The sequence below is a fragment of the Thermobia domestica genome, chromosome 14 (assembly GCF_964235325.1).
Source record: "Thermobia domestica chromosome 14, izTheDome1.hap1.1, whole genome shotgun sequence".
Classification (NCBI taxonomy): domain Eukaryota; kingdom Metazoa; phylum Arthropoda; class Insecta; order Zygentoma; family Lepismatidae; genus Thermobia; species Thermobia domestica.
The window spans coordinates 14,600,016-14,627,978 of NC_137467.1; the positions used below are offsets into that span (position 1 = coordinate 14,600,016).

Genomic DNA, 27,963 nt, shown 5'->3' on the forward strand with positions numbered 1-27,963 from the left:
CAAGTGTGGCAACATCGCCTCGCGTCAGGCGCAGACGGAGCCCCTTCTTGGTCCGGAAAGTCTGCTATAAGGAAGCCATGTCGGACCACCGCTGGGGAACCCGGGAGGACGCAGTGTGGTGGCCGAACAACGACCAGAACCGTGAAGATGGACGATCTCAAGCTTTGTTCCAGTACAAGATGCCAAACTTTCAACAAAGTTCGTGTGCCGCCCCAGCGCCTTCGTGTATGCGTAGTTATGAAAACGAATATCGAGGTGTTGTTAGGCCTGATGGATCAGCGGCCGTTGCGGCGGCGGCGACAGGGTGGTGGTATCCAGGGATGCAGGGTGGCATGCAGAACGTCCCCGCCCCTGTTATGGTACGTACCTCTTACTTTTTATCTTTTGTGTTATAATGGAGCAGATGTCAACTTTTGCATCTGCTTGTGTATGGGGATGCCAGGATTTTTCTTTACGTTGTTGTAGTTGCATATGTAACTCTTGTTTTTCCCTCACGTAGATTGTCAAAGTTCGTATTTACTTTTTTTCTGCTTTATACAGTGTTACAAGTTTAGTTTAGGGCAGTATTTCGTAGAAAATCTTGAAATGTCGCGAAGGGATCAATTTCTGACACACTGGCGCTCATTCGTTGCTTCGCAATAAAAATGTTTTGTTTCTGAATCGATTTCTTTCTTCCCCCCCTCCATTCGTAGCTTTTACCCATGCTGCATTGGTATATGTCAGTGTTTTCAGTTTCTGGCAGACATTTTTTTTTTTAATAATGCATAAAGTTATTAATTTTGTTAATTAAAGGGAGACTGTTAAAAGAGTAAAGGATACACTTCTATATGTTAACGTACGTAGCATTCTCACGAAGAAATCTTTTGTTTGGTATTGTGCCTCAGGGCAGAAAAGCTTGATAGTTCAACCCGCGGGTAAAGGTGTGCTTGGATTCAGCTCGGTTTTGTTCGGTGAGAATCGTGTCTATTCGTCGTATGTGAAACGGAATTCAATATGATCATGAAATGGAAGAACGCTGGCGAGGGAGGGGAGAGAGCGGGGGGAAGTACATTCGGGGTAAAACAAAATGTCACCCAATATTTTTTCGTCGTAATTTCTATATTTTAATGTGTTTCTTTTTGCCAACACAACAGTAGAATGCACTGTGAACAGTGTTGTTACAGAAACTTCCGTAGCTTATTATTACTCCGGAGTGAGGATTTTTTTAAAATCTAAAATTATTAGGAATGCGGTCTTGCGAAAATGTTTCAAGCACTGAGAAATGGCTTATAGAAAATTGTGTTCACCAATTGATTTCTCGTATCTCGAAAGACCTAGACGCTTGTGTGTTTAATTTACAAAATTACTAGTTTCACCAGTACTAACTAGAGGATAATATTAATTCCTGCCATATTATGTATCTCAATTATAATTTTATACTTTTTAAGAACCATAGTACGTTAATTTTATTCCATAGATTTGGCTGACTGTTCGATAAACACAAGATGCACGTATCAACGCCATGAGCTTTCACTATGAAATCGTGACAATTACTTAATTCTCTCAAAAAAGCAAATACAAGGATAGGGGGTAAAGAGGGGTTGTATATAGATTCAGCAAATGTGTGGTCAGTACTGCAGGATGTGTTAACTACAGAGATATTATGATTGATATGCTAACATCTCGTAAATTTGAGAGGTGATACCACTAGGAAACCATCTAAAATGAGTAGTTTCTTAATTTTGCAGGTTATTTTTCATTGACATTGTGCATACCTAATTTACATACTTTCCGGTTTTCAAATGAAAATTGTGCGCAGTACATGAACGCTTGTTTTCCTTTCCAACGCTAGGGATCGATAGTGTAGTTCCCTTGACCACACTATGAAGGAAGGGAGAGAATATTGCGTGTTCCTGTGCATTGTTGCGTAGTTAATGTATGACACCCTGAGTTCGATTCCTGGAGTAGCGTAAGCTGTCAGATTGATACAGGAAGCCAGAGAACACTTATGGGATTATTTTGGGATACGAAGTTGTCCGCCTGGGAAGCGGGAAATACGTCTCGCGTCATAGGTTTTAGTGTAGATGTTCCCATTTGTAATTGAAGCAAAGGTTTGGTTAGTAGGTTAACAGTTCTTCACTAGTACTGAGTAATGTCGATAACTAGTTTTTACGTCATGTGTACTTATATGACCAGAAATGAAGGTTCTAGACTGGAACATTTAGGAAATTGAAAATATTAGATTGCAATTTGAAATCTGAGGCCCCCTTTTAACAGTGACATCACTCTTGTTTCTTAAAGTGTGATGCGGATCACACTCGGGGAGGGAACCTGCAGTCGAAAAGCACCCTGTTAGTCATATGCAAGCAAGATCATTGGTGTGATTGGGTGCTGTAACATTAAAATGTAATCTTAAGTTCTCTACACAGGAAGAAATGTTTGTCATGTACGGTTTCAGGTGGTCCAAATATGATTCACTAGTGAACGATGGTAAAAATTTAGTTATAAGAATGGGTTCCCGGCCGGGCTTCATGTGGTTTGGATTTCACTTCATGTCTCATATGGCCTCGCTCCAAAAGTTGTTCTGTAAGTTGCAAAAAATCCTTATATATGACCTACTTCGGGGTATTTTCCTATCATTGACAATATTGACGGTACCTGTATCCTAAGCTTTCAGTTTACGTGTAACAATTATTCAATATTTTCCTGCAGGATGTTAGATCTGCACGATATATATAAGGCTACCAACTTTTCAAACCTGCACGACCGTACATTCACAACATAAGTCCTCCAAATTCAATTTCTTTAGGGCCTTATTTCAGTTAAACACATCCATATGTGTTTCTAAACCTTAATGTTGATCAATATTTGTTAGAGAAACAAAATAAGTTTGGTTTGAAGCTCTTAATTAATTTCTGAACTTCTAATTTTTAGCACTTCTCAATATAGCAGGATTTAAATAAGACTATTTTTTATTTTATTTATTTTGCAAAATAACAATGATCGAATTGTTGCTTTTAACCAATAAAAGGAGACCAGTGTCATTAGTTCACCCATACATTTTGAATAGCAACTCGTACCTGAGTTGTTAAACCCGTACAGTTGGCAGCCATGGAAATGTATTGAACTTCTAATTTCAATGAATATTCAAATTTCGTCTGATAGAAAATCACAACGATAACCTACGTGTCTATTAAAACGCCCTTTCCGGAAGCTCTTTTGGTCCATAGGATCGTTTGGATTAGGTTTTTTGTGAAATCATACTCGCAAGATAAAAACTTCTTTATTATTGTAAATGTCTTACTCGAGTTTGCCAGAAGCGGTGGTATATATTTATATAAATCGTCTCTATTTGCAAGTTTAGTGAAATTCGATTCTGACTCGTATTATTCGGCAAACTTCCAGATCCATACAACAATCTGTAATGGCTTCTAAGGAGCCTTTGGTTTCCAGGCTCTGGATTCTACAGAAAGACTCATGCCGCAAAAACGCGTAGATTAAAGTGTTGTGATAAGCCAACCTGCCGCCTTATATTCCTGGTGTAAGAAAAAAAAATGCAAGTTGTGCTTTTACTGTCAAGTTTCAAAACATAAGAGCCGTATCCCAGAGCACTACGAATAGGGCAACGAATTACGGTGGTTGGTGGATCTTGTCCGATGTCATAGGTGGAAAGGTAAACAAGTGATCAAGACAATGTTAGTACTCTTATAATAAGTAGATTGGAGGAAAAGAGAGCTTTTGCAACTTTTTTTTTTTCTTTAAGCGAGAGTTGCTTATTGTTTCCTTAGATTTATGGTCTGTTGACAAGGGACAGCGGTGTGGATGGTCTGTAAATTTTCAGAAATCGAGGCTTCTAATACCGTTGAAGTTGTATTGGAGATGTTTTGTTTATCGAACGGTATTCAACGAAAGGACTTTTCATTTTGGTGTTTTTGTTTCTGGAGATACTCATCTTCTGTAGGAAGTATTCTGAACCTTCTAAATTTAGCATGAACGGTTCTCTACTTCATTCTTGAGCACACCTGCTGGTTTCTTCGTTTCTGTTGTGTACTCTTCAGCAATAACTCTAGTGAACCTGAACTTGTAATGTGGGATTTAAACTATATGGTTCCATCAGGAATTGTAGGCAGCTTCTTGTCCGAGAGACGTGAAATTTTACCAGTTCGTTATGGAAAATTCTGTATGCTGCAATTAACTTAATGATAGATCACATTGTGTTAGGCATATTTAGTCTCGAAATCCAGATAGTATTAGTGCAGGGTTTTGAAAAGTTATGATGCTGATAGAAGTAGCAAACTAATAATAAAATGGTATGGAATTAGCACTGTCCCGACTACATATCCTCCAAATTAGTGTGATTGTTCGTTTAGGACTTTAGGGCTTAGTTTCAGGTTCTACGTTTAGTTTTGAAGAGATGGTAACTTAACTCCTTTTTAATAAATAAGTTTGGTGTTTTTAAGACTTCTGATGGAGGAGTGTATGTTTTATTTTAGCGCTTCCCTTTTCTTTTGAAATTGTGCAAATGTCTTAGAGTATGAACGTAATTACAATTGGTAAGGGGAGTTATTTAGTTTAATATGGGATGTAATAAATTTTGATTTTCGGTAAATGTATTCGTCTGTTCAAATTAAGTCTTTATAATGCAAAGTGTTCTTGTTGCAGTAATGTCAGTTCATCGATAGGCGAGCATACATCCCGATTTTGTTAAGCCTTTTGCTTTTTTATTTTATTATTTATTTATTTTTATTTTATTTTACTTTTTATCGTCTCAACTTTTCCCACTAAAGTCGAGGTGCAGTAACATTCATTTCACTCTCCGAAAATATGGTAGCCTTAGCTATCTACCTTCGTGTTTACAAAAAAAAAAAAAAAATTCTTTTCGTCTTTCAGTTGACTTTTTAGAAAGGAAAATAGAAAATAGGATCTTGATCAAACTTGGTGGCCCATGTGAAACGTTTTCTTGTGGTTGATCATTGATTAGCAATTTATTTTTCATTAAAACTGAGTCATTTAAGGAACAAACCTGTTACAACGTTGAACACGAGATCGTTGCTTAAGGTTTAAGGAATTTGTATTAGTCAATAATTTGAGCAGATTTCCCAAGTTTCCAATGTACTTCGTGACAAGATTAACACTCATCAGATGAATTTCTCAACGTTTGTGTAAAGGCAAGTTGAGTTCGTAATCAGAAAATAGTCCGTTCACTTTGATATTCGTTTGAGAGCCTGTTTCTGAAGACTGAAATTGGTTACTGTCACCAATGGATAAATCAAAAAGAGTGCACGATTGTCCCAATGTTCACTTTTTCTTTGGATAGTTTGAATATTCATCGTGAGTTTCAGTTAATTAGTTGTTGCTTCTTCCATACGTATTAGAAACTAAGGATGTATTGCCATCATTATGCGTTGTCATAACGTTTGGTGACAAACCACGGAACTCAGCGTAGTAATAATTAAGGCGTGGACACGTTAACTAAAAGTATGAAGAGTTTCCAAACTATAGTTAAGATTTGTTACGTCTGTAAAGGACTTGTCCACAATTGTCGAGTTAACTTATTGAAATATATTTGTAAAAAGCCTTCATGCAGTAGCTAAGTTTGCTTTTAAATTCTTTAATTACCTGTTTTAACGACTGTAATCTGGAACTGAATGTATAATAATGTTAATACAATGTTTTATACAGGATTAAAGGGAAGGGACTTCGTTCCTTCCGCTTTCAAGTATACCTATGGCGTTCCTCCACTTTCTTTAATAAATAAAAAAAAAAAAAAAGTGGGCACGGGAATCGGCGACGTCATACGTCTCTCTACTTTTCCCCGTGATGTTATAAATAATTGCAGCATTTTTATTTTAACGTAGAATTAAACTTCTTGGTAATAAGGAATATTTTCTAGAGAATATTACAATAAATATTCTCTACGTATTCATCTTATCGGATGATTAATCTTACTTCAGAAGTTTTAATTAGTACTAAATGAATTTCTAGTTTTTCAAATAGTACACAGCTGGGTTAGGTCTCTGGATAATTTGGCTGGATAGGTCTCAATGTTATCAAAACTTGTTTTCCTGACATTTTGTGCGTCAAAGACATCCCGATAAAAGTTACTCTATAAAAGCAAGCATTGCTAGCGGCTGAGATAGTAGTAAATCTAAACGTATGGGTCTTCATAACATATTTGTTGGGAAAAGCTAGTGATAAAATGTTTAGTACAATGTTCATTGGTTTATTTTACCCTTCGCACGGGGACAATAGCTTAATGGAAAATATTTGAACCCCTTTCACCTTTTTAAGATGCTAATTTCGATGGAAGTTTGATTTTAAAATAATAAAAGTATCCTACTTTGTTTTTGGCATAATTTTAAACCCTTATATTTCTGATAAATTCCCCTTTAAGCCTGATGGTTAAATATGAATCCCTTGAAGCAAAATGGGGTTTCCAATTGTTCAGCAGTTTTCCTTGGATGTGATCACAGGTAGGAGATCTGCAATTAATATGGCGGAAAGGAAAATTACAGAAAATTATTTCCTTAAAAAGAAGAAATCAGATGTGTTCATTTACTCTTAATCAGGAGTTATACTTTCATTTTCCACTCAGGAGGCTCATAAGATCATTTTTCGGGTCAATTCATCCCCATCATTCATATTTTGATTAAAGTAATATGTAAACCAAATTCGAGATTGAAACTACATCCAAATGTTCATTTCGAGCTGTTTACCCATAAGATCACACGCAGGAGCATTTTATTTTTGATATATTAGTTAATCATTTTTAAAACTGGACTTTTCATTTTTCCCAAGCTAGTAAATTTCATATATTTTGTGAATTAAATCTGAAAGAAAACTTAAACACAGATGGAAGGACAATGTAAAGATCTAGCAGAATAGGAATATGAAATAAACTGGATGCGGTTAACTAAGGATAAGTCCATTGGAAGCTTTAGTGGTATTATACTCTCGGGCTTCAGACATTTTCTTCTTCACACACACACACACACACACGCACGCACATTGAGCAATGTATTACGCAATAATAAATATTTCCTAATAAGTGCAATTTTATAGCTGTAAAGTGTTCTTCCCATTTACTGTAAAGAATCCTACCAACTGTTATGCATTCAGTTTGTTTTACAAACGTTTTGATGGAATATTCGTAATTAACAGAAGATATACCAGTTTTGCAATACGTACGCGTCATAACTGTTGAGTCCCAAGGGATAGAAATTTATCAAGACCCAAAAAGGAGAAAATTGCGTTACTCAATGGTATCAAATTTGTATACATTTTAATAGAATTGAGGGGGAAGGGCGAAATTACGCAGAACTTGTATTTAACTATCTAGTAATTATTAGTTTTCTTGTCAGCCGAATTGTCCACTGGACTGAGAAATCTAAGAAGCAGTCAATTTTAAATTAGTTTTTTCCTACCTCATTATTCTTTTCAAGTTGTGGATTTATTACCTTTCATTTTTGGAATAGAGGAATAATTAAATTAACACTTCTGACCAGGGTATATACACATTTATTAAAATAACATTGTAACAGTTTCAACAACTTAATTATCTTAAGTTTTAATATATACTCTGGTCAGAAGTATTAATTATTCCTTTAGTGAATTGATAGTTACTTGGAATATGTTATCAATAAGAGTGCGCTTGAAATTTATCTATTTATATTATTGGTCTTTTGTGTTGAATTTTTGTTCACGTAACAGTTGACTAGTTTTGATTTTTGTAGGTCCTAGTCTAATTAGTATGTGAAGTAAGCTCTCGCCAATTTTAATGTCTTGAAATAACAATGAATGTAAAAATATTACCTCAAAATTAGTAGAAGAAATGGAATACCTTCAGAAGAAGTTAGTATTTGCGCTTCCTTTTGTATATGGAAAGGAAATTTGCATCAATTTTAGAAGTATGGATTGTTCGACGTTACTGTGGTCTCACTAGCTTTCTGTGAAGTAATATTCGTTCACCGTCGAACCACGGGAGATCGTTTCATAAATTTTGGTGTGGTTTTATCCATGTTCACAAGAGATATCTTAGAAGTAGTACGAATTTTTAATTTTCACTAGTTTTCTGGTAATCATGTTTGATTCTGGTCTTAAACGTTTTTGCCTCTATTTGGTATTTCTAGTGTGCGGTTCTTACGAGTATCTGAAGTTAACCTGTGAAAGTCACACGCAGTTTTACTACATTCATATTTCTTTGATCAAATAATTTATTGAATTGACCAATTAGAATGCAGGTTTTTCTGTCTTGAAATAAACATAAGCACTGTTTTTAAACGTGTCTGTAAAATTTTCAATGTATGGGTAATAAGTCAATTTTAACCTGCGGTGATAGCACTCGGAACGTCTAGTTTCAGTAATGTACACTCATGTCCAAAATGATTGTCGCATATCTATAACTGTCTTCTTGTAAGAATATAATTTAATAATGATTTTGCAGGATGCTTTTAATACTGATACTATGTGTATAATCGGGAAATGTATATTTGTGATAAATTTCATAGGAAAAAGATTATAAATACGAAAATTAGAATGAATGAAACAAAATGATCCCAAATGGAAAGGGAGTTTTATTTTCGTTTTATTCTTATTTACTGCTCTTTTGACATGAAATTTGCCACATACTAGTCTTTGCCTATTATACCAACAGAAGGGATACCGGGCAAATCCATTATCAAATTATATTCCTACGACATGTTTATAGATATGCGACAATAATTTTGGACATGAGTGTACGTAATTAGTAGAGACCGGATGTTAGGCAAAATGCCTATTCTTTAATATTAAAGATATAATCAAAAATAACGTTTCAAAGTTTATGTGGGGGGTTATAGTTTCAATTTAAGCCAATTTTATTTTGCCTATTTCGACCTTTACTGCCTAAATAATTGCTTTAGTGCCTAATGTTGCCTATTTATGCATTTTCTTCAAAATAAGCCTTCATTGGGAAAATATATAATTTATACAACATAAATAAAGACTCATATATACGTATAATAAGTGTTTGTAAATACAAACATGTGCTACGTTACAATGTACATACAGGGTGGGCTTCAAAAATGTGCATATACTTTGGGAGGTGATTAATTACATCAAAAGAGGACAAAAAGTCCTCTTGTATTTTGTCGGATTCTGTGTCGTGTAAAGTGACAGTGGTGCCAACTTGGAATCGAAAATCAAATCTTGACAATTGGAACGGAACAGATAGGTTTGCACATACGTTGAGAGGTGATTCGTGACATGAAAAGAAGACAAAAAGTCCTGTTGCATGTTGTCGAATTCCTCGTCGTGTACGAGTGACAGAGGTGCCAACTTGGAATCGAAAATCGTACATATACTTCGACAGATGATTCGTGACATGTAAAGAAGACAAAAAGTCCTCTTGAATGTCAGGAAAAATCTCCCGAAGTATGTGCACACTTTTATGTCTTGTTCCAATTGTCAGGATTCGATTTTCAATTTTAAGATGGCACAACTGTCACTCGTACACGACGCGGAATTCCACAACATGCAACAGAACTTTTTGCCTTCTTTTGATATGCATCATGCAACAGGTCTTCTTTTGATATCACGAATCACCTTCCGAAGTATGTGCAGATCTTTTAAGTTCACTCAGTATGTATGAATGCATAACAAGCTTCGTTTTAATATGTACAATAAAATAAGATATTAACAAACAGGTATGTTTCTATATTCTTTGAACATTATCTATAACTTGAACCTATTTTTTAATGGTATTGAGTATTTATCTTCATTATTTCACGTTACATTTTAGTGCCTATTTTACTGCCTATTTTCAAAATTTTTAGTGCCTATTTGCCTGCCTATTTTACAGGTTTTTAGTGCCTAAACATCCGGTCTCTAGTAATTAGTGTTTGATTCATTAAATGCTGTTTCTTCAGCTTCACTTAATCGTTATGTAAACTCAAGTGCGATTTTTGAAAGGTTGGGGATTATTTTCTTCTTGAGTCGTAGATATCAAGAATTGATGAAACAGTATGGTCATAGTTACTACTTAATAGCTTTTACTTAGGAAGGGTTGTAAAATCAGCTGAAAATTAATTCATCTTTTATATTGTTTCAATATCTAAAAATAAACTAGTTGGGAATGCTCGAAGAGCGTTGTCAGAACGAACTTACGAAGGATTAATCCGAACTTTTTGGCTAATATCTCGGGAATGGTAGGAGTGACGCGAAAAATTCCATCACTACTTTAGTAATTTTTGATGTTCTATCGAATGGAGGGTTCAAAATTGAATCAACAATATCGTTTCTGACTTACCTTTCCCGAGATGTAGCTCCTTAAATCTCCCGAAATCGGAACTTTTTGGGCCAATATCTCGAACAGTGAGACGCGAAAAATTCCATCAGTTTGTTTTTTTTTATTATTATTTATTTATTTATTCTCCGTTGAATGGGTGGGGGCTCAAAATTGAAAAATTCGCAAATACACAGAGAGAAAATACATATAGAGATTTTTATGGAAGTCTTCGGATATGTGCATGGAGAGTATTTGATAAGTTAACTTAGTTAACCCTTAACTATTCCGGTGGGAAGACCCAATGCCAAGTTATTCTCGTGTGTGCAGTGTGAGCGATTCCTTTGTTTGAAACAGTTTATGTATTTGCCCAGATTGTCCGAAGTAGTACTTTACGTATTTGTAAGATCCATCGTACGTTAATTGACACGTATGTAACTTGTATTCCGACAAAAATTAAACATTTGAATTGGCATGTGATTTTCTTGTGATGGGGTTTCACAGACCCTACCAGACTATTAGTGCAACTTTTTCTCACCGTGGTAGTTAAGGGTTAAATCCCTTTCCATTGTCAACAACGTGACCCGTTAAAAGTGAACGTAACCCAGAATTTTTGGTTGTTATAACGACAGTAACGTAAATTTTACATACTGATACAAAATCGTAGTTTTCGAATAGTAGATTTTTCTTTTCTTCAGACCAAGGGTTCTTCAGTGAATCTTTGGGGCATACAATGTACGCAGACCTGATTATATTCCGAAAGTTAACGTTGTATGCTTCCACAAGGATTGTAACTCAGTTGCGGCTGTTATGTAGTCCATCGTTGAAAATTCAAATTATTCACAAGCTAAAGGAAAAAAGTTTACTTCTTAATTACAGCTTTCTTCCCTTGGCGTCTAGATTTTTTCTTTTCTCAGGTCTCCCATTGGATAATATTTATTTTCAGAAAATTTGTAAATTTACTTAAAAAAGATAGTTCGGCTGGGTCCTGCATAGTTTGCAGACGTGGATTTTTGTTCTGGTTGTTCCCATTCAATCGAATTTGAATTCACCCCAGTCTTACAGCCAACAGTAATGAGCACTTGATACATTTAAAATAATCTTACGGTTTATTCAGTCTCAGAATACTTGCCATTAAATCCTGAAAAATGTATAATTTGTTTTTTGTTTCTTTGTAGCAAAATCGAGGAAGGATGCCCCGTGCTAAGGCAGATGCAAAGCCCAGAGGCCGGATGACGGCGTATGCCTTTTTTGTGCAAACGTGTCGAGAGGAGCACAAGAAAAAACACCCAGATGAAAATGTAGTTTTCGCAGAATTCTCAAAGAAATGTGCCGAAAGGTGGAAGGTAGGTTTCTGAAATTGTTTAAAATATAGTCCATTTTAATATTGAATTGTTTCATACAAAAGGGACCTTAAATCAGTTAGAATAGTGGCAAATTTCTTTTGTTGTAATTATTTTTATTATTATTATTATTGTTCCCATTGTCTTCTGACTTCAAAGTAGGTAACGTGGAGGAAGGTATACGGCATGCTGTATTCATTGCTGCTTTTGTATCGTTCACGTGGCAACATTGCTCGTTGTTCAGAAAACTGGTTTTGAGAGCTTTCTGTTGTACTGGTTGGCGGCTATCGTCCTCTCCCGGATCCATCACCCCCGCTGCTGCTGTTGCGCGCGCGTACTATTCCCCCTCTCTTTCCTATGGACGCTATGCGGGCAACTGGAACTGCCGCTTGGTTTTAAAAATCGATGTGAAAGTTGGCTGAGAGAAGCTTATGTTTGTTCAATTTTCGTGCGATGGATTCCCCTCTTTTTTTCTTTCTTGTTTCTTCAGTAATTATATTGCGAAACTATATTATCGCATTAGCGTTGTCTTTAGGGAATTACTGTATGGCGTTGATTCTTTTCAAGTTTCTGTTCAGAGGGACTTAAAGAAAGAAAAAAAAAAAAGCCGTTAACTTTCAGTTTAAAATATATTTAACAATCGTGCTTTCCTTTGTATTTCTGGAAAGCGATCCAGGTTGGGTGACCATGACAGGTTTCCGGTTAGCTACACCAGATGTTCCTTTCAGCTTGAAAATTGGCGTGTTTTTCTCCCCATTAACGTGGCTTAGAACTAGGTTCAGTCACTAATCATCTGCTGTTTAGCCTCTACAAAATGAAAAAAAAAAGTTGATTGTTCATTGCAGCTTTCATTTTAAATATGGTTTTGAACTTCCATTAAGAGCGTCGTTTGTAACATCATCCAGGACATTTTGTTTTTAATTTCGCATTGTAATTAAAATGCTTCGACTGGTTGCGATCAAATATTGCATAGCATGGGAACAACCAGTAGGTCAAAATCCCGGGCAGCAAGTGAAATACAAGTTGAATAAGGTTTCATAGAAGTCGATGCAGCTTAGCTACACCTAAGTATCATAGTCTAAACCTCCGAGTGCGGTTTTCAGGATTAGTTAGTGTTAACCTCAGTACTCAGCCCTGAAAAACTTGGAAGTATACCTTGAAACTATACATTGCAGAGTGCATTACTCCAAGCACGACTGACGCTAGTTGCCCAGAATACTTTCGACGTCCTTCGACTACCAGAAGACAATGCTGTGGGGAGAAAATGATGGGAATCAAACAACAAATTCTGTTTGTGCTTGATGAAATTCGTTCAAACGGTAATCTAGAAACAAAGGCAATGCGATTACGTTCCCTTTGTTTCGATAGCTCATACTCTATTAGTAGACAAATAATTTTTCTCCGTATCAGTTAAATACAAACTGAAAACTGTTCATTTAAAAAACGAAATCTGATGTAACTTATTTCTCAGCATTACACTTAATTACACGCACGAAAACGAAGGACTTGCATTAGAGATCGGGAAATTTCCGAATTGTTCTAGTCAAGTAATATGACGAATTTTACGATTATCATATATTGCAAAGATCCTTTAATCGCAAAATGTAGTAAGAGAGCAAATAGGCAACTGTAAATAAATTTTTTAAAAAGATCTCAATGTTTCAGTTCTTCGAAAAGATGGATTATTTATTTAAAAAAAAAAAAAAGTTTCTTCAATCATTGAGATAGTATCCCAGTATTTGCCTGTTTTTTCAGGAACATCTTCAGAACGGCTGGCCTAGAATTTAAATTCTAGTTGCAGTAGGGAATTTTACTCCTACTCCATATTATAGAATTACCAACGTTTTTGTTACTGTACAAAATTGCTACTTCTCTCTTTCTAGAAGTGAAATATAACCGAATGCCACTGGTCCTATCTCCCACGAAACGCGGGTGGGTCTTCACGGATTCCCTTTGTGCAATGCGAGTTCTATAATTTTTCTGTAAAAGAGAATTTGAATGCTTATGTAATGTTTTAAGTAGGAATGTAGGTTTAAATTTATTGCAAGGTTTACTGAAATCCAATTTGTCCATTAAAGCTATATACAAAGCTCCTTCTTATTCCTCACAACATCTGTACATGTCCCTTTACAGACACAAGTGAAAGACGTATTGATTAAAAAAAGGCCAAAGGGTATCAAAGGAAAGACTTTTTCGATTTTTTCTCAATATCTCGCACAGTTTGCAAGATTTGAGCCTACTTCCGATTGGAGTTTCTAATTCATGTATGACTAGTGTTTTCTTTCTTGCATGCAGTATATAGTAAGCACATACATTACATACGCAATTAATTATAATGTCGGTTATATATGGTGTTCATTGGGATAAACTCCCCCCCCCCCCAAAAAAAAAAAAGGTTCATAGACTGAAGAAATGGTTATTCTTCCTTTTCCATTATTTGCTCCTGAAACAAACGCCTGCCCTATATACAACAATGTGGTGTTGGAATGTATAATATGTAGGATGTCATGCTTTAGGTTTTTTTCCAACACTTCCAATGTACCCGTAAAAATTTAATAAATAAATAGTGGCCAATTTTTTTTTTTAAATAGTCAATTAGAACTGGACAATCTACATGAATTTTGCAATCGATCGGCGAAAAAGTCATCTTTCTAGAGCCTGTAGTTTCCGAGATCTCATTGTCGAAAGGATTGACCATAAACATATACAGTAAACTTCCACAACATATAGTTTAAAAGAACTCGGAAGATGGCAGCACAATTCACGTGTATTGATTTTAGAGAAGTCTTATTAAAATACAAAGGTTTTCAACAATAATTTTAAAACCTAAACTTTATGAAAACAATGTATTTAACTACTTTAAAGTACACATACTCAAAATGTGGTTTGTTTCTGTTAAACGTGAAATCACACATAACCGTAAAGCTTTGAAAGCCAAAGTTATAAGTTGGAGCTCAGTCGCCTTTATTCTATTGTTTCTCCAATTTTCTGATAATGCACTCTTTTGCTGTCCAGATTTCCCCTTAAAAAGAACTTGGGTTATTCTTCCACGATTTACACCAAAAAATTAAACTTGTAAACTTTTAGGCTTCGCTTACCTGAATTTTTATAGAACGATTTTGATTTACTTTTATAACATTATAACAATACTTTGTGGTAGGTGTGATTGTAAGAAATACAAACTTTCTACCGTTGGGTGGCAAATTTGCTAACCTTGTGCTGTCATAAAGCACTCTGGCCTCTATACTGATGTTTACTTGGTTCAAAATGTCAACGTTTTGTACCCATTGTCACGGTAAATGGCCCGTGTATATATCTGTAGTTTCAAGGCAGAAGTTAGTCACATTTTGCCGGAAATAACTTGGAAAGTATGGTCAGTTCTCATAGTTTGCTCTGTGTAGTTACGTTTTTTTATGTTTCCATAAAAGGAGTCTAATCATTTTATTTCAACATACTAGATTTGACAGCAGTGCGCAAAATGAGAAATGTCCAATTTTGAACAGTGATTTTCTAGAACTGACATCATCTGCCTTGGAAGCACAGATTATCCCGCTTCCCTGAGGTCGCGTTATTTTGTTTACGTTCCCTTCGTACAGTAATTGTTTGAACAATAATATGTAGTTTAGTTTTCCTTAGTTTTTGGTATAAATTTCTTCTACTCAAGGATTAAATCGGTAATCATTTTCATATTGAGATCAGGAGCAACTTGTGATAATTTAAAATAATTTCACTACTCCGGTGATTATTATCTTAATGGCTTCTTTCTATCAGACTGAACCAAAGGTTATACAAGCCTTCCTCGGCGTCTTGCAAGGTAATAGTAATAAACAAGGCTGAAATCGGTGCATAAGTATAGGGAGGAGGGAAGTTATCACTCCGCATTAATAGCATTGGTGTTAACCCTATCGTCCGCTGATACTTCATCGCTAACAGGAGAACCTTTTTCGATGAAGTGTCAAAATTTTAAACTTTCAAATTTTATTTTAGAAATAGTTGTACGAAAAGAATCTAGATGCAAGACAGATGTCGATATACATAAATATTTATATGAATATGGTGTTTGTAGAAACTTGAAAACAAGATAGCATTCTGTCGTGTTTTTGTTTGTATTAATTTATTCCATGGAGTTATTGTCCTCCAAAACTGAATCTATACTGTAGTAGGAATTTCTTTAGTATTGACCAATGTTGGGTCATCAGAGAAATTACATCGGTAAATTTAGTCAGCGTAAAGACTCTATTGTCGCCAATAGTCTGTATCGCCACCTTTACAATTGATTTTATGTGGAAGGAAAACATTCAAAATCAACCCTATTCGAGAGACAAATCTTTGAACTTTGTCCCAAGACAACTTGAATAGTATTCGAGAAGTATAGTAATCTTGTATATTTTATTATTGAAGGTTCTTCAGAAAGAAAGTTTCTTAATGAAATACTAAATATTAGTGAAGCAAGTTGAAGTGAACACTTCGACCACTAAATATATCAGACTTTATTTCTTAGACAACCTGCCTACCTAATTTTGTTCCGATTCCATCAGAAGCTGTCGAGAAGTTATTCCACATGCACACGCACCTGGAGTGAAATTCCCATATGGTTAGGCCGGGAGTTTAACATTCCGGATTATTCCAAGATTTTTTTTTTTTTTGGGGGGGGGGGGAATTCAGATAATAATCTCTTGAATTATGTTAAATATTGCTTCATGCCAATAGGGGAAACTTGTTTCTTTCTCCTGGTTATTAGAGTTCCCTAAGGAGAGCACACTTAACATAATGTGTTAATTCTTGTGTATCAAGATTCAGTACATTAAGTAAACTTAGCCTCCTTTACAAACTGCCACTGAATTGACAATTGATTTACCTTTCATTTGGCTAGGCAGTATGCTGAGATTGGTTTTGTCTGTGTAAGTTTTAAATCAGTCATACGAATGCAGATTCGATCCTCCGTTAGGATAATAAAATAAAAATACTATACTAGTTTCATCATTATATGGGCTTCGTAAATAGATATGTTCACTTGGTATGGTTATTTACGGAAACAAATTCTCTCACAGAATAGTAAATAGTGGTATTTATTATAGTTGCGTTGTGTTTTACAAAAATTCGAGATAGTTTATTTAATGCACTACGTAGATTAAATACTGTATAACTGTAGTGAATTAGTGCAGTTAATTATATTCCATTATTTGACACTAATTTAATGCAGTACTCTTCAGCATCAGTTTCGACTTGTTACGGGCGAAAATTTGTTCTTTACAAAGATATTGTAGCATTCTGTTCAGCGTAGAATTTACTGTATTTACAATCTAATGTTTTGTAATATCTCAAGACTTCAATTTGAATCCTATTAGTATTATTTCTTTCCTTGTTGAACGTTAAGTGTGTAAATCAAATGTTACATTTAGTAATAAAAAACTTGAATTGCTAGTGTATAGTACAGCAACTTCTACTAGAATGTTGTAAAATGTTAACCAGTCTTCATCGGATGCCAGTCTTCGATTTCATTCAGTACAAACTGTTTTTACAGTAACTGTGATGATCGCATGATTTTGGGATCTGGTTGACTGCGCATTCTTCCGTAGCGAATTACTATAAGGTTCAGGATTTTGTCATACCTTACACTTTCTGCCTTTTGAATGAAGGGTAGTTTACATCTGCGTCAGAACGGTTCACAATGTTGCTGATATAGTAATGCATGGAAGCATGTTAAACTTTTTGTAACGTGATCATTGCGTTAGTTACTACAGGTCTGAACATGTCTCCGTCGTAGCAAACTACAGAAAAATGTTGAACTAGAGATTATTCTATTCAGAAGAGCACTTGTACCTATCTTAACGTACAATGTGTTGTCAGAGTGCCACATTTAGAGGGGAAATTAAACGATTTTCTATAGTGCTCGTCGATAGTGGTACAACTGTGTAACAAATAGTGAACATAAATGTGAACTACAATTTTCTGAAATTTTTACGAAGCATTTATTCATTTCTCGAGCATCATTGGCGGAGTTTAGAATTCTCACAATTACAAGCATTTCCCCAACTCAATATAACACACAAGATGCAAGAAAACAACCACATGAGCCTAGAGCTTGTTTTTTGCAATGCTGTTTGACAACTACGCGCATACATACACACACACCGACAAACAGACCTTGAAAGTCAAAGGACGTACAAATTAGTCAAGTGATAACTTTCAAATGTTCCGGAGCTACTGTATCCGTGTTAAATTTCCGTAATATTAAGTGTTCCGGTCCGCCCTGGGACCATGAACACGAACACTCCTATCGCAAGCTGGGAAATATTATTGAGACAGTTTTCGGTCTTCTAATAAAACATCCGAATATTCAGAAAGTACTAACTTTTTCAAAACATTAAAGTCATCGTGTAACACAAGTTTGATCATACATATTAATGTACTGAACAAATGTCGGCATCTTTTATGTCGCATAGATACATATTTAAGTAAATTTTTGTGCACTACAGTTAGCGAAGTGGAAATCTGGTAATATTTGTAACCAGGTTTTTCCAAATTCATTATATACAAAACTTGTGTGTTTCGTGTAAAAATCGTCTAAAGCTCATTACAGGTAATAGTGTCTTCAGTTTTTGATTTGTCTAAAATTTAATTTCTATGGCTGTAGCTTCTGTCGAGCTATGAACAGAAAGAAGTAGGACTTTTCAGCATGATAACAGAGCACACATTATCGTAAACCTGAGACTTATTGTTCCTTTATGTAATGCAGGAGTACCCTGGCATTGTCTCAGTTCTGTGGTAAAATAGCAGCGTTAGAAAATTCTATGTTGTAGCCATTTGTTTTGATAGTTTATGATAATTGTTTTCTCCTAGTGAAGTAAGATCTTCGTTGTATGTAGGAATCTACGAATAAACTTACTTAAAAAAGAAATATTTTGATGATTTATTCTTCGAACTTGTAGTATAATGACTATTAATTTTCATTTTAGACCATGTCCGACAAAGAAAAGAAGAGATTTCATGAAATGGCAGAAAACGACAAGAAACGTTATGAATTAGAAATGCGAGATTACAATCCACCGAAAGGGGAGAAGCGAGGCAAGAAAAGGAAACACATGAAGGATCCCAATGCACCCAAGAGATCATTGTTAGTATTATTTTTCTATTTTCTCTTGTCATGTATGTATTTTGTAGACTAAAGGGCTTCTGTTATAAAATTTGCGCAAGGCTCTTCAGTTTTCCAAGCAATTTTTCACCCATAATTTCCTGGCCTGTAAGGAGCAAACCTGAAAAATGTATTCTTTTGATACTAGATTCTAAGTGATACTATTAATTGTCTGCGCGTTACGCACTCTAAGAAAAAGGTTTGAACAGTAGTAGAGTATTAATAAAATTTTTCTTTTCACAGATAAACTAACGAAATGTTTCTTCATACTTGTCATATTTACTGGAAAAATAGTTTGTATTGAATGAGCTACTTATCTAATCTCAATTTTAGGAAGAAAACTGACTTCGAGGTTTCTTCCTGACATTGACAAGTGCTTAGAGAGACAAATTGCATTTTTCCATAAATACGAGGTACAGCACGAAACAGTTCGAATCTTCGTCATAGTTAAGCAAAATATATTGTGTAAGGCAAAGGTGAATGTGATGGTTTGATTTTGTTTTAAATTTATTTGGTTTGAAAGTTAAGGTAATTTCACTGATAATTTTCTGCTGAACTGCTACATTTTAAAATTAAGCTATTAAAAATATCATTTCAAACTTCCTGGTAAGTAAACCTCCGGATCTTAATACAGTTGTTTTAAGGAAATACTTATACACGGAAAGAGTGGTTGTAATAATTTTCATTTTAAGGACTGTTTGTACTAGTGTGATTTCTTTTTAACATTTATATAGCTCTCATTTTGCAGTTGAAAATGAAATAGTCCGTCATAAATATAGCATAACTATGTAGTGCTTGGCAAGCATTACTGTCAATAACTTTTGACAGTAATTCTATGAATTAAATTTTCGATTTCTTGAGTTCCATTTTGAGTTTTTTGGATTCAGATTGTTTCTGCACTTTATCACGGCTTAGTTTCTTCCAGTGATGTTAAGTTTTAAGTAATAATCCACTTTTTGAAAGCAAGTCCGTATTATATGCGCAGTAGGGAGCTTCTCTAACCTTTGAGTATAATATGGGAAGGTTCTTTTATATACTAGTATGCCTGACCGGAAAGTGGTAAATGTAGTCCTGACTGGATTAGTAGCATATATGTAATACCAGTTGAGCAGCAATCAATAGAAACAACAAACTACAATCAGGGTGTCTACCAGTCACGAAATTTAGCTTTTGGGTCAGGATTTTTTTTTTTTAACTGTACAAATGTGAGTGCAGATTGGAAAATTTCGTTCTATAAAACGTCAAAATTCACCAGCAAAAATGTCTGTGGTCGGCTTTATACGCTACCAAATCGCAAGCAAAGTACATTTCTATCGCATGGACGAAAATTCGGCCTAATTCGCACCCAAATTTGCTCTTGAAAATGTTAGGTAATTTTATGATTTGGTGAAGGTCATGAAATTTCATTTTGGAATTTTAGTAGACACCCTGACAATTGACATACGTTGATCATTCTGAAAGTTCACGTTGTAGCCTTCATCTTATGTAGTACTAGATGGTTTTTGAAACCTCAGTAATCTTAATTTCGTATCTTCTGGGATTTCCAATTTGACGTAGCAAATGTTTCTGAAGGGACATGGAACAGATATTACTGAACATGCGCTTTTCAGATTTTTCCATACTCGTTGTGTAATAACTATTTCGACATCAGAAATACTTCGCATTCTGTTGCTTTCGAGTCAGGTGTCTCAGTTCACAATATTTGATATGTCATGTGTAAAAGGACTAACTCGTAAGTTAAAATCTTACATGTGGAATCAAGCTGTTTATAACGAGGAAGCTAATTCAGTGTGATGTTTTTTCAGGTCAAAAGTATCAGGATGTCGATCGGTCACGAAAATCCCGAACTTTAGCTTTTAGGTCACGATTTTTTTTATCTGTACAATTTTAAGTACTGACTTGAGAATTTTGTTCTGTAGAACAGTGGTATTCAACCAGGGGTACGTAATCCTGAAATGAACATATTTCCAATATTTATTGAATGGTCATAATTAAAATTTTGAGATTTCCCCTCTTTTTTTTTTTTTTTTTTTTTTTTTTTCGGATGTGCAGTTTTAACTCCTTATAAAGTCTTTTGGTTGCCACACTAATTAGTCTTTTTTTATTGGGTCTCTATTTTCCCCCCCTTTTTAATCAACAGAACATGTGTATTAAGGTTAATAAATGCATATCGATTTAATTTCTTTTAAACAGCTTCAGGGTTACACAATTGGATGGCGAACTGTGGCTAGGGGTACGCGAGAAAATAAGGTTGAATAGCATTCTGTAGAACGTCAAAATTCTTCACCAGAAATGCCTATGGTTGGCATTAGACACTACCAAATCACAAGCAAAGCACGCTTCTATCGCATGCATGAAAATTCGCTCTTGAGGATGTTACGAAATTTTATGTTTGGTAAAGAAACGTCACGAAATTTCAATTTGGAGTTTTAGTAGACACCCTGATAGTATGAGTATTGTCTTCTGAATGAAAGCAACGTTTGAATGTATATTCAAAATATCACTTAGTTCTTGAATAGCCTTATTGTCGTGTGCACAGCGTGTTTGAAGGCGAACCGGACATTGGCAATCTTTGCAAAGATAATATTTAATTCCTGTCTACGGAGATAAGAAAGTCGGAGTAGTGAGAAGACTAGAGTGGGTCATTCAAGCGCATTTTTTGTGGCATTAGTCAGCCATTCTCAATTATTTACATTGTTTACAAAGTTTATTGTTCACGTATACTCGGGGCGCTCCTGCAAAGGTCAACAAAGACCAGTGCTTCTTAAAATATTGGGCTCGTGGTCTCGATTCTCATTTGCAAATAAATCTGTAGGTCTTTTGTAAAAGAAATAAGAGTTCCCATAACCCAAACTATTTTTTCTCTCTCTAGGTCAGCGTTCTTCTGGTTCTGTAATGATGAAAGACCAAAAGTGAAAGCGGCTAATCCAGAATTTGGTGTTGGTGATATAGCGAAAGAACTAGGCAAACGGTGGTCAGATGCGGGCCCGGAAATCAAGTCAAAATACGAGGCAATGGCAGAAAAGGATAAAGCCAGATATGATAGAGTGAGTACTAGTAATTAGTTATTTTTAGGATTTTTTTTTTTTTCATTTACAGGTTTAAATACTAGAATATTCTCGATTTTGGAAGTTGACCTTTAGCGAAAAGATCCAAGGCTTAATTATTAACATGTAATTAAAAATGGTATCAGTGATGTGTACTACGGCAGGTATTGACTGTTATATCGTGTAGTTGTTAAATGGGTGAGATACCTAAAGTCTGAATTTATAGTACTGCAATGAAAATATTGGACACAGAAGGGCTGAAAGTATTCTTATGACTAAAGACCTTCAAATTGGAATGTACAAATCAATTTTCTGGTATGATTTTTCGTCTACGACTACATTACTAGAAAGTGAAGGCTACATTAGAAAATTAGTACAATAAGTAGATTATATTTTAAAATTTTACATTAAAAAAATAAATAAAAAATAGTTCTCGTATGCTAGAAATGAATTGCGAAGGATTGCTAGTACGTTTCAGTGGATTTATTCTGCATGTTGGTATAGATAGTGCTCAATTACGCTGTATTTTGTAATGTGACGAATATCATTAGTTACCATGTGTAGATCCGAGAATTTGTTACCGAGTGAACATTTATGTACGGACTATATTCATATGATCCATTTTACATGGAAGAACTTGTTTGGATTTTATTCATTGACATATTAATGATATTTCCATGAATTGTTTAAAGGAATAATACTACTGAGATTTACACTGACCTTTGAAGTTTGCTGCAAAATATGCCACGACTGAAGGAAGTTGTATTTCACGAAGGAGTTAGGAAACTTTGTAGACCACAAGAAATGCGAACATTTCAGTTATAAAAGGCTTACTTTGTTCAGAGTGCCGAGGTGTTAAAGGTATTGCCAGTGTATAAATCGTTTGGTATTAGTGGTTTCATGATTTTAAGTACATGTTTGCCTCTTAAATATTCAAAATAAGAAAGTAAGTTTATACCGTATTTGTACGACTATGAAGATGATTAAGGTCGATTAATATTATTATTTCAAACCATAAAGAGGGGACACGGCGACTCAATGCTAGAATGCTTACCTCTGGTACATGTGGTTTTCATGATGTAATTTTCTAATCCAAACCGTAAGTGTTAGTGTCCTTGGTAAGGGAAATTTATGGAAAGCAATACCAGATTTTCGAAGTGAATTTCTTCATTAGATAATAATATTTTGATGCAGTTCGTGTTGAGTGAGTTCATGTATGAAAGGCTGCACCTGGTATCTATAGTGGAAACCGGAATACCTGTCACGCTGGGTAGTTGATGTTACTGTCAACATTTTGCTTCACATTTGATAATTGGCTTCTATGGACAGAACTCGAGATTAGAACTTCCTTTTGGCATAGACTTATATGTTTAGTCTCCAGTTATTGGTATCCTAAGTCTGTGCTCTTTATACATTATACGTCTGAAAGATGACAGCAGTTTAAGACAACATGGGGATAGTTTCGTGAAACAAGTTACACGCGTCTTCTAATTTAAGCACTGAAATACAAACTAAAAACTTGAGAATAAATCAAAATTCTCTTTTAATGATCATCAGTAGGTCAAGGCTGGCAATGAATCCTATTAATCTCCAATTGTTCGATTCATCTTCTCACAAGAAACGCTTGATGCGATGACACTAACACAAACTGTCAAAGGCTTGGCTTTGGTTCTTCGGAGTCCATGTCAGATTCGTATTTTCAGTGAGTATAGTGACCCAGTGACTGACATGTGGAACATCTTGCTTTGTTAGTAAAGATGCAATGTAATAAAATGAAAATGGCATTGTATTGCCTAATGTATTTTGGTTATGTACGATTACATTTCTTTTAAAATCCTTCTTGTAATAGATTTGCTTGAACTGAATGTGCTCTTTCGCTTCCCTCTTTAACAATGGTGTCAGTATAGAATTAAGCATCCATGCGTTTAACGCACTACTAATTTAATTACAGTACTTTTGTCGTAGGAAAGCAGGATGAAATGCATATTGTGGTTATGTTTAAGGTTTATTTTAATGGGGGTACATTGTGAGAGGGTTTTATATATATATATATATATATAATTGATTTTATTTTATATTTTTGATAGAAGTGTTATGTAATAAGTACAAACATGTACAAGTTTTGCTTCAGTTCGAATTAAGTTTTTAGCATAACATAAGGTTGAACTAGTGACTTTCTGAATCATCCTACATACTTCAGGAAACTTGTTTTGATTAATTTGGAAGTGGTGAAGTAGCAGGACTGGTCTGAGATAGTTTTAAATTTTCCATATCTTACTTTTCCCACAGAGAATACTTATTTCAGCAGGAAATAAAGTATGGTTATTATTAGATTCTTTATCCAAATTTAATATTAGCAAATGTTGTTCTCTTCGAGATTTCGGCATATTTTGAGGGCGCGTGGTGTGTGTTACTACAAAGCTGCATCTCAATATGTGGATCACTTTACACGCTCTATGTTCGTCTGTTTGTGCTTAGCTGAAAGGTGATCCTCCTTTTGCGGCATATAACTGCACGAAATAGATCATTTGATTGGATTTGCTTTCGAAACCCTATAGTCATTATTAGGTGCTACTGTTTCAAATAATTTAGGACTTTTTATCTCCCTTTCAGCGTTGCGTATAAGAATAAGAGATAGGGTAGTGATTGTCTGTTAAATTCATAAAGATGGTACTTCTTTGAGGAATACTCGTTTGAGGGAAGCTTAAATAACTACGTGTTTTTCTTTTTCTTTCTTCCATTAAGTTCATAATTTTTGTCTATGAATTTTATTAAATTTTGCTTAACATTGTTGGCTTATAACATAGAAAGATTTAACTTGAAAGTATTTACCCGTTTGGTATATTTTGTTAATGATTTTAACAATCGTCTATAATGAGCCGTAGGAATTCTAAAAATATGTATTTTTAATTATTTTAGTAGGATTTTCGGGACACAGTGTACATTAGTGTTATGTAAGGTATTTAACATTATAATTGTTTAACGATAGTTGAATTCATAATGATGTGAATACAATATTTTATATCTACGCAGACCTCTACCCATACTCTTGATCGACTTTTCGGCTACCACGGGCTTACATTTCACAATGTAGGATCGTACTTTCAGAAATTATTACGCCATCTTGAGCAATGGTGCTCGATACCAGGTGTATTACTCGTAAAACCTATCAGATGCGCACTATAATTCGGGTTTACATTTAATTATTTCATGAGAATCGAAGTAGTTGCGCTTGTGTTAAACATGTTGTTATAAATCTGCGTCATATATACAGCGGAGTGTTTTTATTTCGTTGTCCTAATAGAACAGGGGGAAAATTATTCAAAATCATGCTTTTTTGGATGCCACCAATTAACATAATAAAACTACTCTACTTAAATATAATAATATACACTAAGCTTCAAGGCAGTACATAAGCATTTGTGTAATGCCATACTGAAAACAAACTGCATTTACTCCGCACATAGATTGTGCCAGGCATTTCATGGAAATCACACTTAAGGGCAATACCCTAAACAAGAGTACACGCATAATTCTGTTCTCACCTCAAGATGTTGATAATCTTATTTTGCTTTAATTCAGGGATGCAAATAAACAACCAAATTTTACTAGCCCACATTCCACAAGAGATTATCATAAGATTGAGTTTTTGTCACTCTTTCCTTCGGTTGCCTCTAGATAACTAAAAACCAGTTAAAACTGAATTCTTCTATTTGCAATCTATCGCACTAAATATCTTGTGCTGTGATTACTTCTAATTTACCCAAAGGACTTCAAAAGTTCAATGTACTCAGTTTTTATGATTGTTTTCAATAGAAATAAGTGTGTTGTTAAGTTTTCGAATTTCAAATTAGCGGGTCCGTTATCAGGGTGTCGACTGATGCTGGAAATACTTGAATTATACTGAAATGTAATTTTTATACTGGAAATACTGAAATTATGCTGGGATTTTGATCCACATACTGGAAAAAATCATGAAACTGGTAATTTGTCAACAATACTTTTTTGTAATTGTTTTAATAGTCGTACAAACAATTTTCTATGCATTGAGATTGTAAATTTTTCCAAAGGAAGAGTTGTATACATTTTGTAATCAGGCATTTAACCCAATTGGTTGAGTGAAGGGCTGTGAGAGGGGAATTGGGAGGCCTTTTAAAAATATTAAAAAATCTTTGTATTTCAAAAAGAATCAAGATTAACTAAATTTATTAAAAATTAAATATTCTTTTGATGGTAAAAGAATTACAAACCTGAAGTCAAGAGTGTGATTATTCCTAAAGGACTTTTAAAAAATCATTGTATTAGGTACAGGAATTTTGTTGATAGTTATACTGAGTATACTGGAATTTTGAAAATGAAACACAGTAGACACCCTGGTTATATATGTAAATTACTATTACACGACTTACTTTTTATTTTAATTTTATTCTTTGAGTGTAGTGTTAATGGTGCCTTTCACCTTCTGGAACGAGGAATTATTAACGAAATACTTTTTTGTTTCATTTCAGGAAATGACAGCATACAAAAAGAAACCGAAAGGTGTACAGGCGATGCCGATGCAGGCTCCCATAATGAAGAAACCGGAAAGCGACGAGGAGGAAGATGATGAAGAACAAGAAGACGGTGAAGAGGAAGATGAAGAGGACGCGGATGATGATGAATAAACTGTGGTGGTGATGAGAACGAGAGAGAGAGTAGTGTGAATGTTTTAAGTGTGTCTGTGAGCGTATGAGATTTTTTTTGTCATGCTGTGAAGAGAGCTGATAATATACACTGTTCATCCCATTCATGCCCATTGTACATAACTTGGGTTTTTTCACTTCGTACGTACTTACCAATGTTGGTTCCCAATGGCTCTATCTCCACATAGAGACAGCAGTTGTTTTTCCTTGCTCACCGTGAGCTATTGAAATATAGTTGCCCTGAATATAGGGGTGATCAGTGATCGTAAATGTTTTTTAACAAAGAAAAGTAAAAGAATCGACAAGCATTTTTTTGTCAGTTTGTAAAATATTATACATAATATATATATATAAATAATATATATACCGGTATCTTTCTTCTGCTGCTCAAAACTTTAAAATGCCAGTTTTCCGTGGATGTGTGCGAAGGGATTAGGTCATGGGTTCCATAAATGAAAATTTTTTCGTAAAAAAACAAAAAAGCAATTGCTGGCTACCACCAAAGCTCTCTTCATTTATATATATATCTATATATAAAATTAAGATAATACCTTCTTCTCCTGTCCAGTTAGTCCCGCCGGTACCCTTTCCCTCCCCCTCTTTTTTTATAGTGTTAAAAAGTCCCTTTTCCGGTCCATGGAAACAAAGAATAATTGCTGGATGTATGAATGTATTGTACCTGCGGCATGCTTTGGTGTTTGCCAGTATCTATTTCATGGTTCATTTTTTTAATTATTCATGTGTACTTCTCATTAGTAAGGTGTTTAAAAAAACAAATTCACTCGAGCCATTGCAGAGCAGGCGTTTTAAGTAAACAAAAATGTATATTTAATTGAAAAAAAAGTGATGCTGCCAGCGTATATAAATAATATTATTATTACAGTGCGAAATAATTGTAAGGTGTTCAAATGAACTGTACACCTTTTAAGAGACTTCGCTAATTGCACATTATTTAAGTCTACTGACGGCGTACCTGTTTGAACACAAAAGAAAACTATATGGACAGGATGTGTGTGTCGGTGACCAAATTTTCGTGCTGTTTCACTGTTATCTGGAGTTTTTTAGTTTAAAGAAAGTCTGGTGTTTTGAATTTTTTCAACATCTTAAATTGCTTTCTTTATGGTTTTTTGTTTTACATTCCTCAAATTTAAAACGTTAAAGAAATTGCAGGGGATTCGGATAATGTTCTTTAAAAAAAATAAATAAAAGGTTTACAAAATCCTCTACATAATTATATACATTGCTGTTTTGGGGAATAAGGTTTAAGAAATTTTTTTTTACAGTGGTAGCATATTTTACTACTGGTTTGAAGTCAGCCTGTTTTTAATTTAGAAAGGCACGATGTTGAGTGCCACTCTTACGAAGCACCATGTAAATTCATGACAGATGCTCTGTTATTTTTAGGACAATGAAACAAAATATTAGAAAAAGGCAGTGTTTGTTTTGTATCTCATAGGGTAAAAAAAAAACTAATAAAACTTTTCAAAAAGAAGTTTTTAGAAAGTGTGGAAATGCT

The 27,963-nt window shown here is 34.7% G+C and overlaps 1 protein-coding gene across 1 annotated transcript; it reads left to right on the top strand.

Moving 5' to 3' along the window:
* On the top strand, positions 1-27,959 carry LOC145669537 (high mobility group protein B2-like). The gene is made up of 5 exons (XM_081737723.1): positions 1-359; positions 11,419-11,586; positions 18,543-18,700; positions 21,591-21,765; positions 26,274-27,959. The coding sequence occupies exons 1-5, from the start codon at positions 78-80 to the stop codon at positions 26,427-26,429; spliced, it is 939 nt and encodes a 312-aa protein (XP_081593849.1). The 5' UTR covers positions 1-77; the 3' UTR covers positions 26,430-27,959.
* The last annotated feature ends 4 nt before the right edge of the window (positions 27,960-27,963 follow it).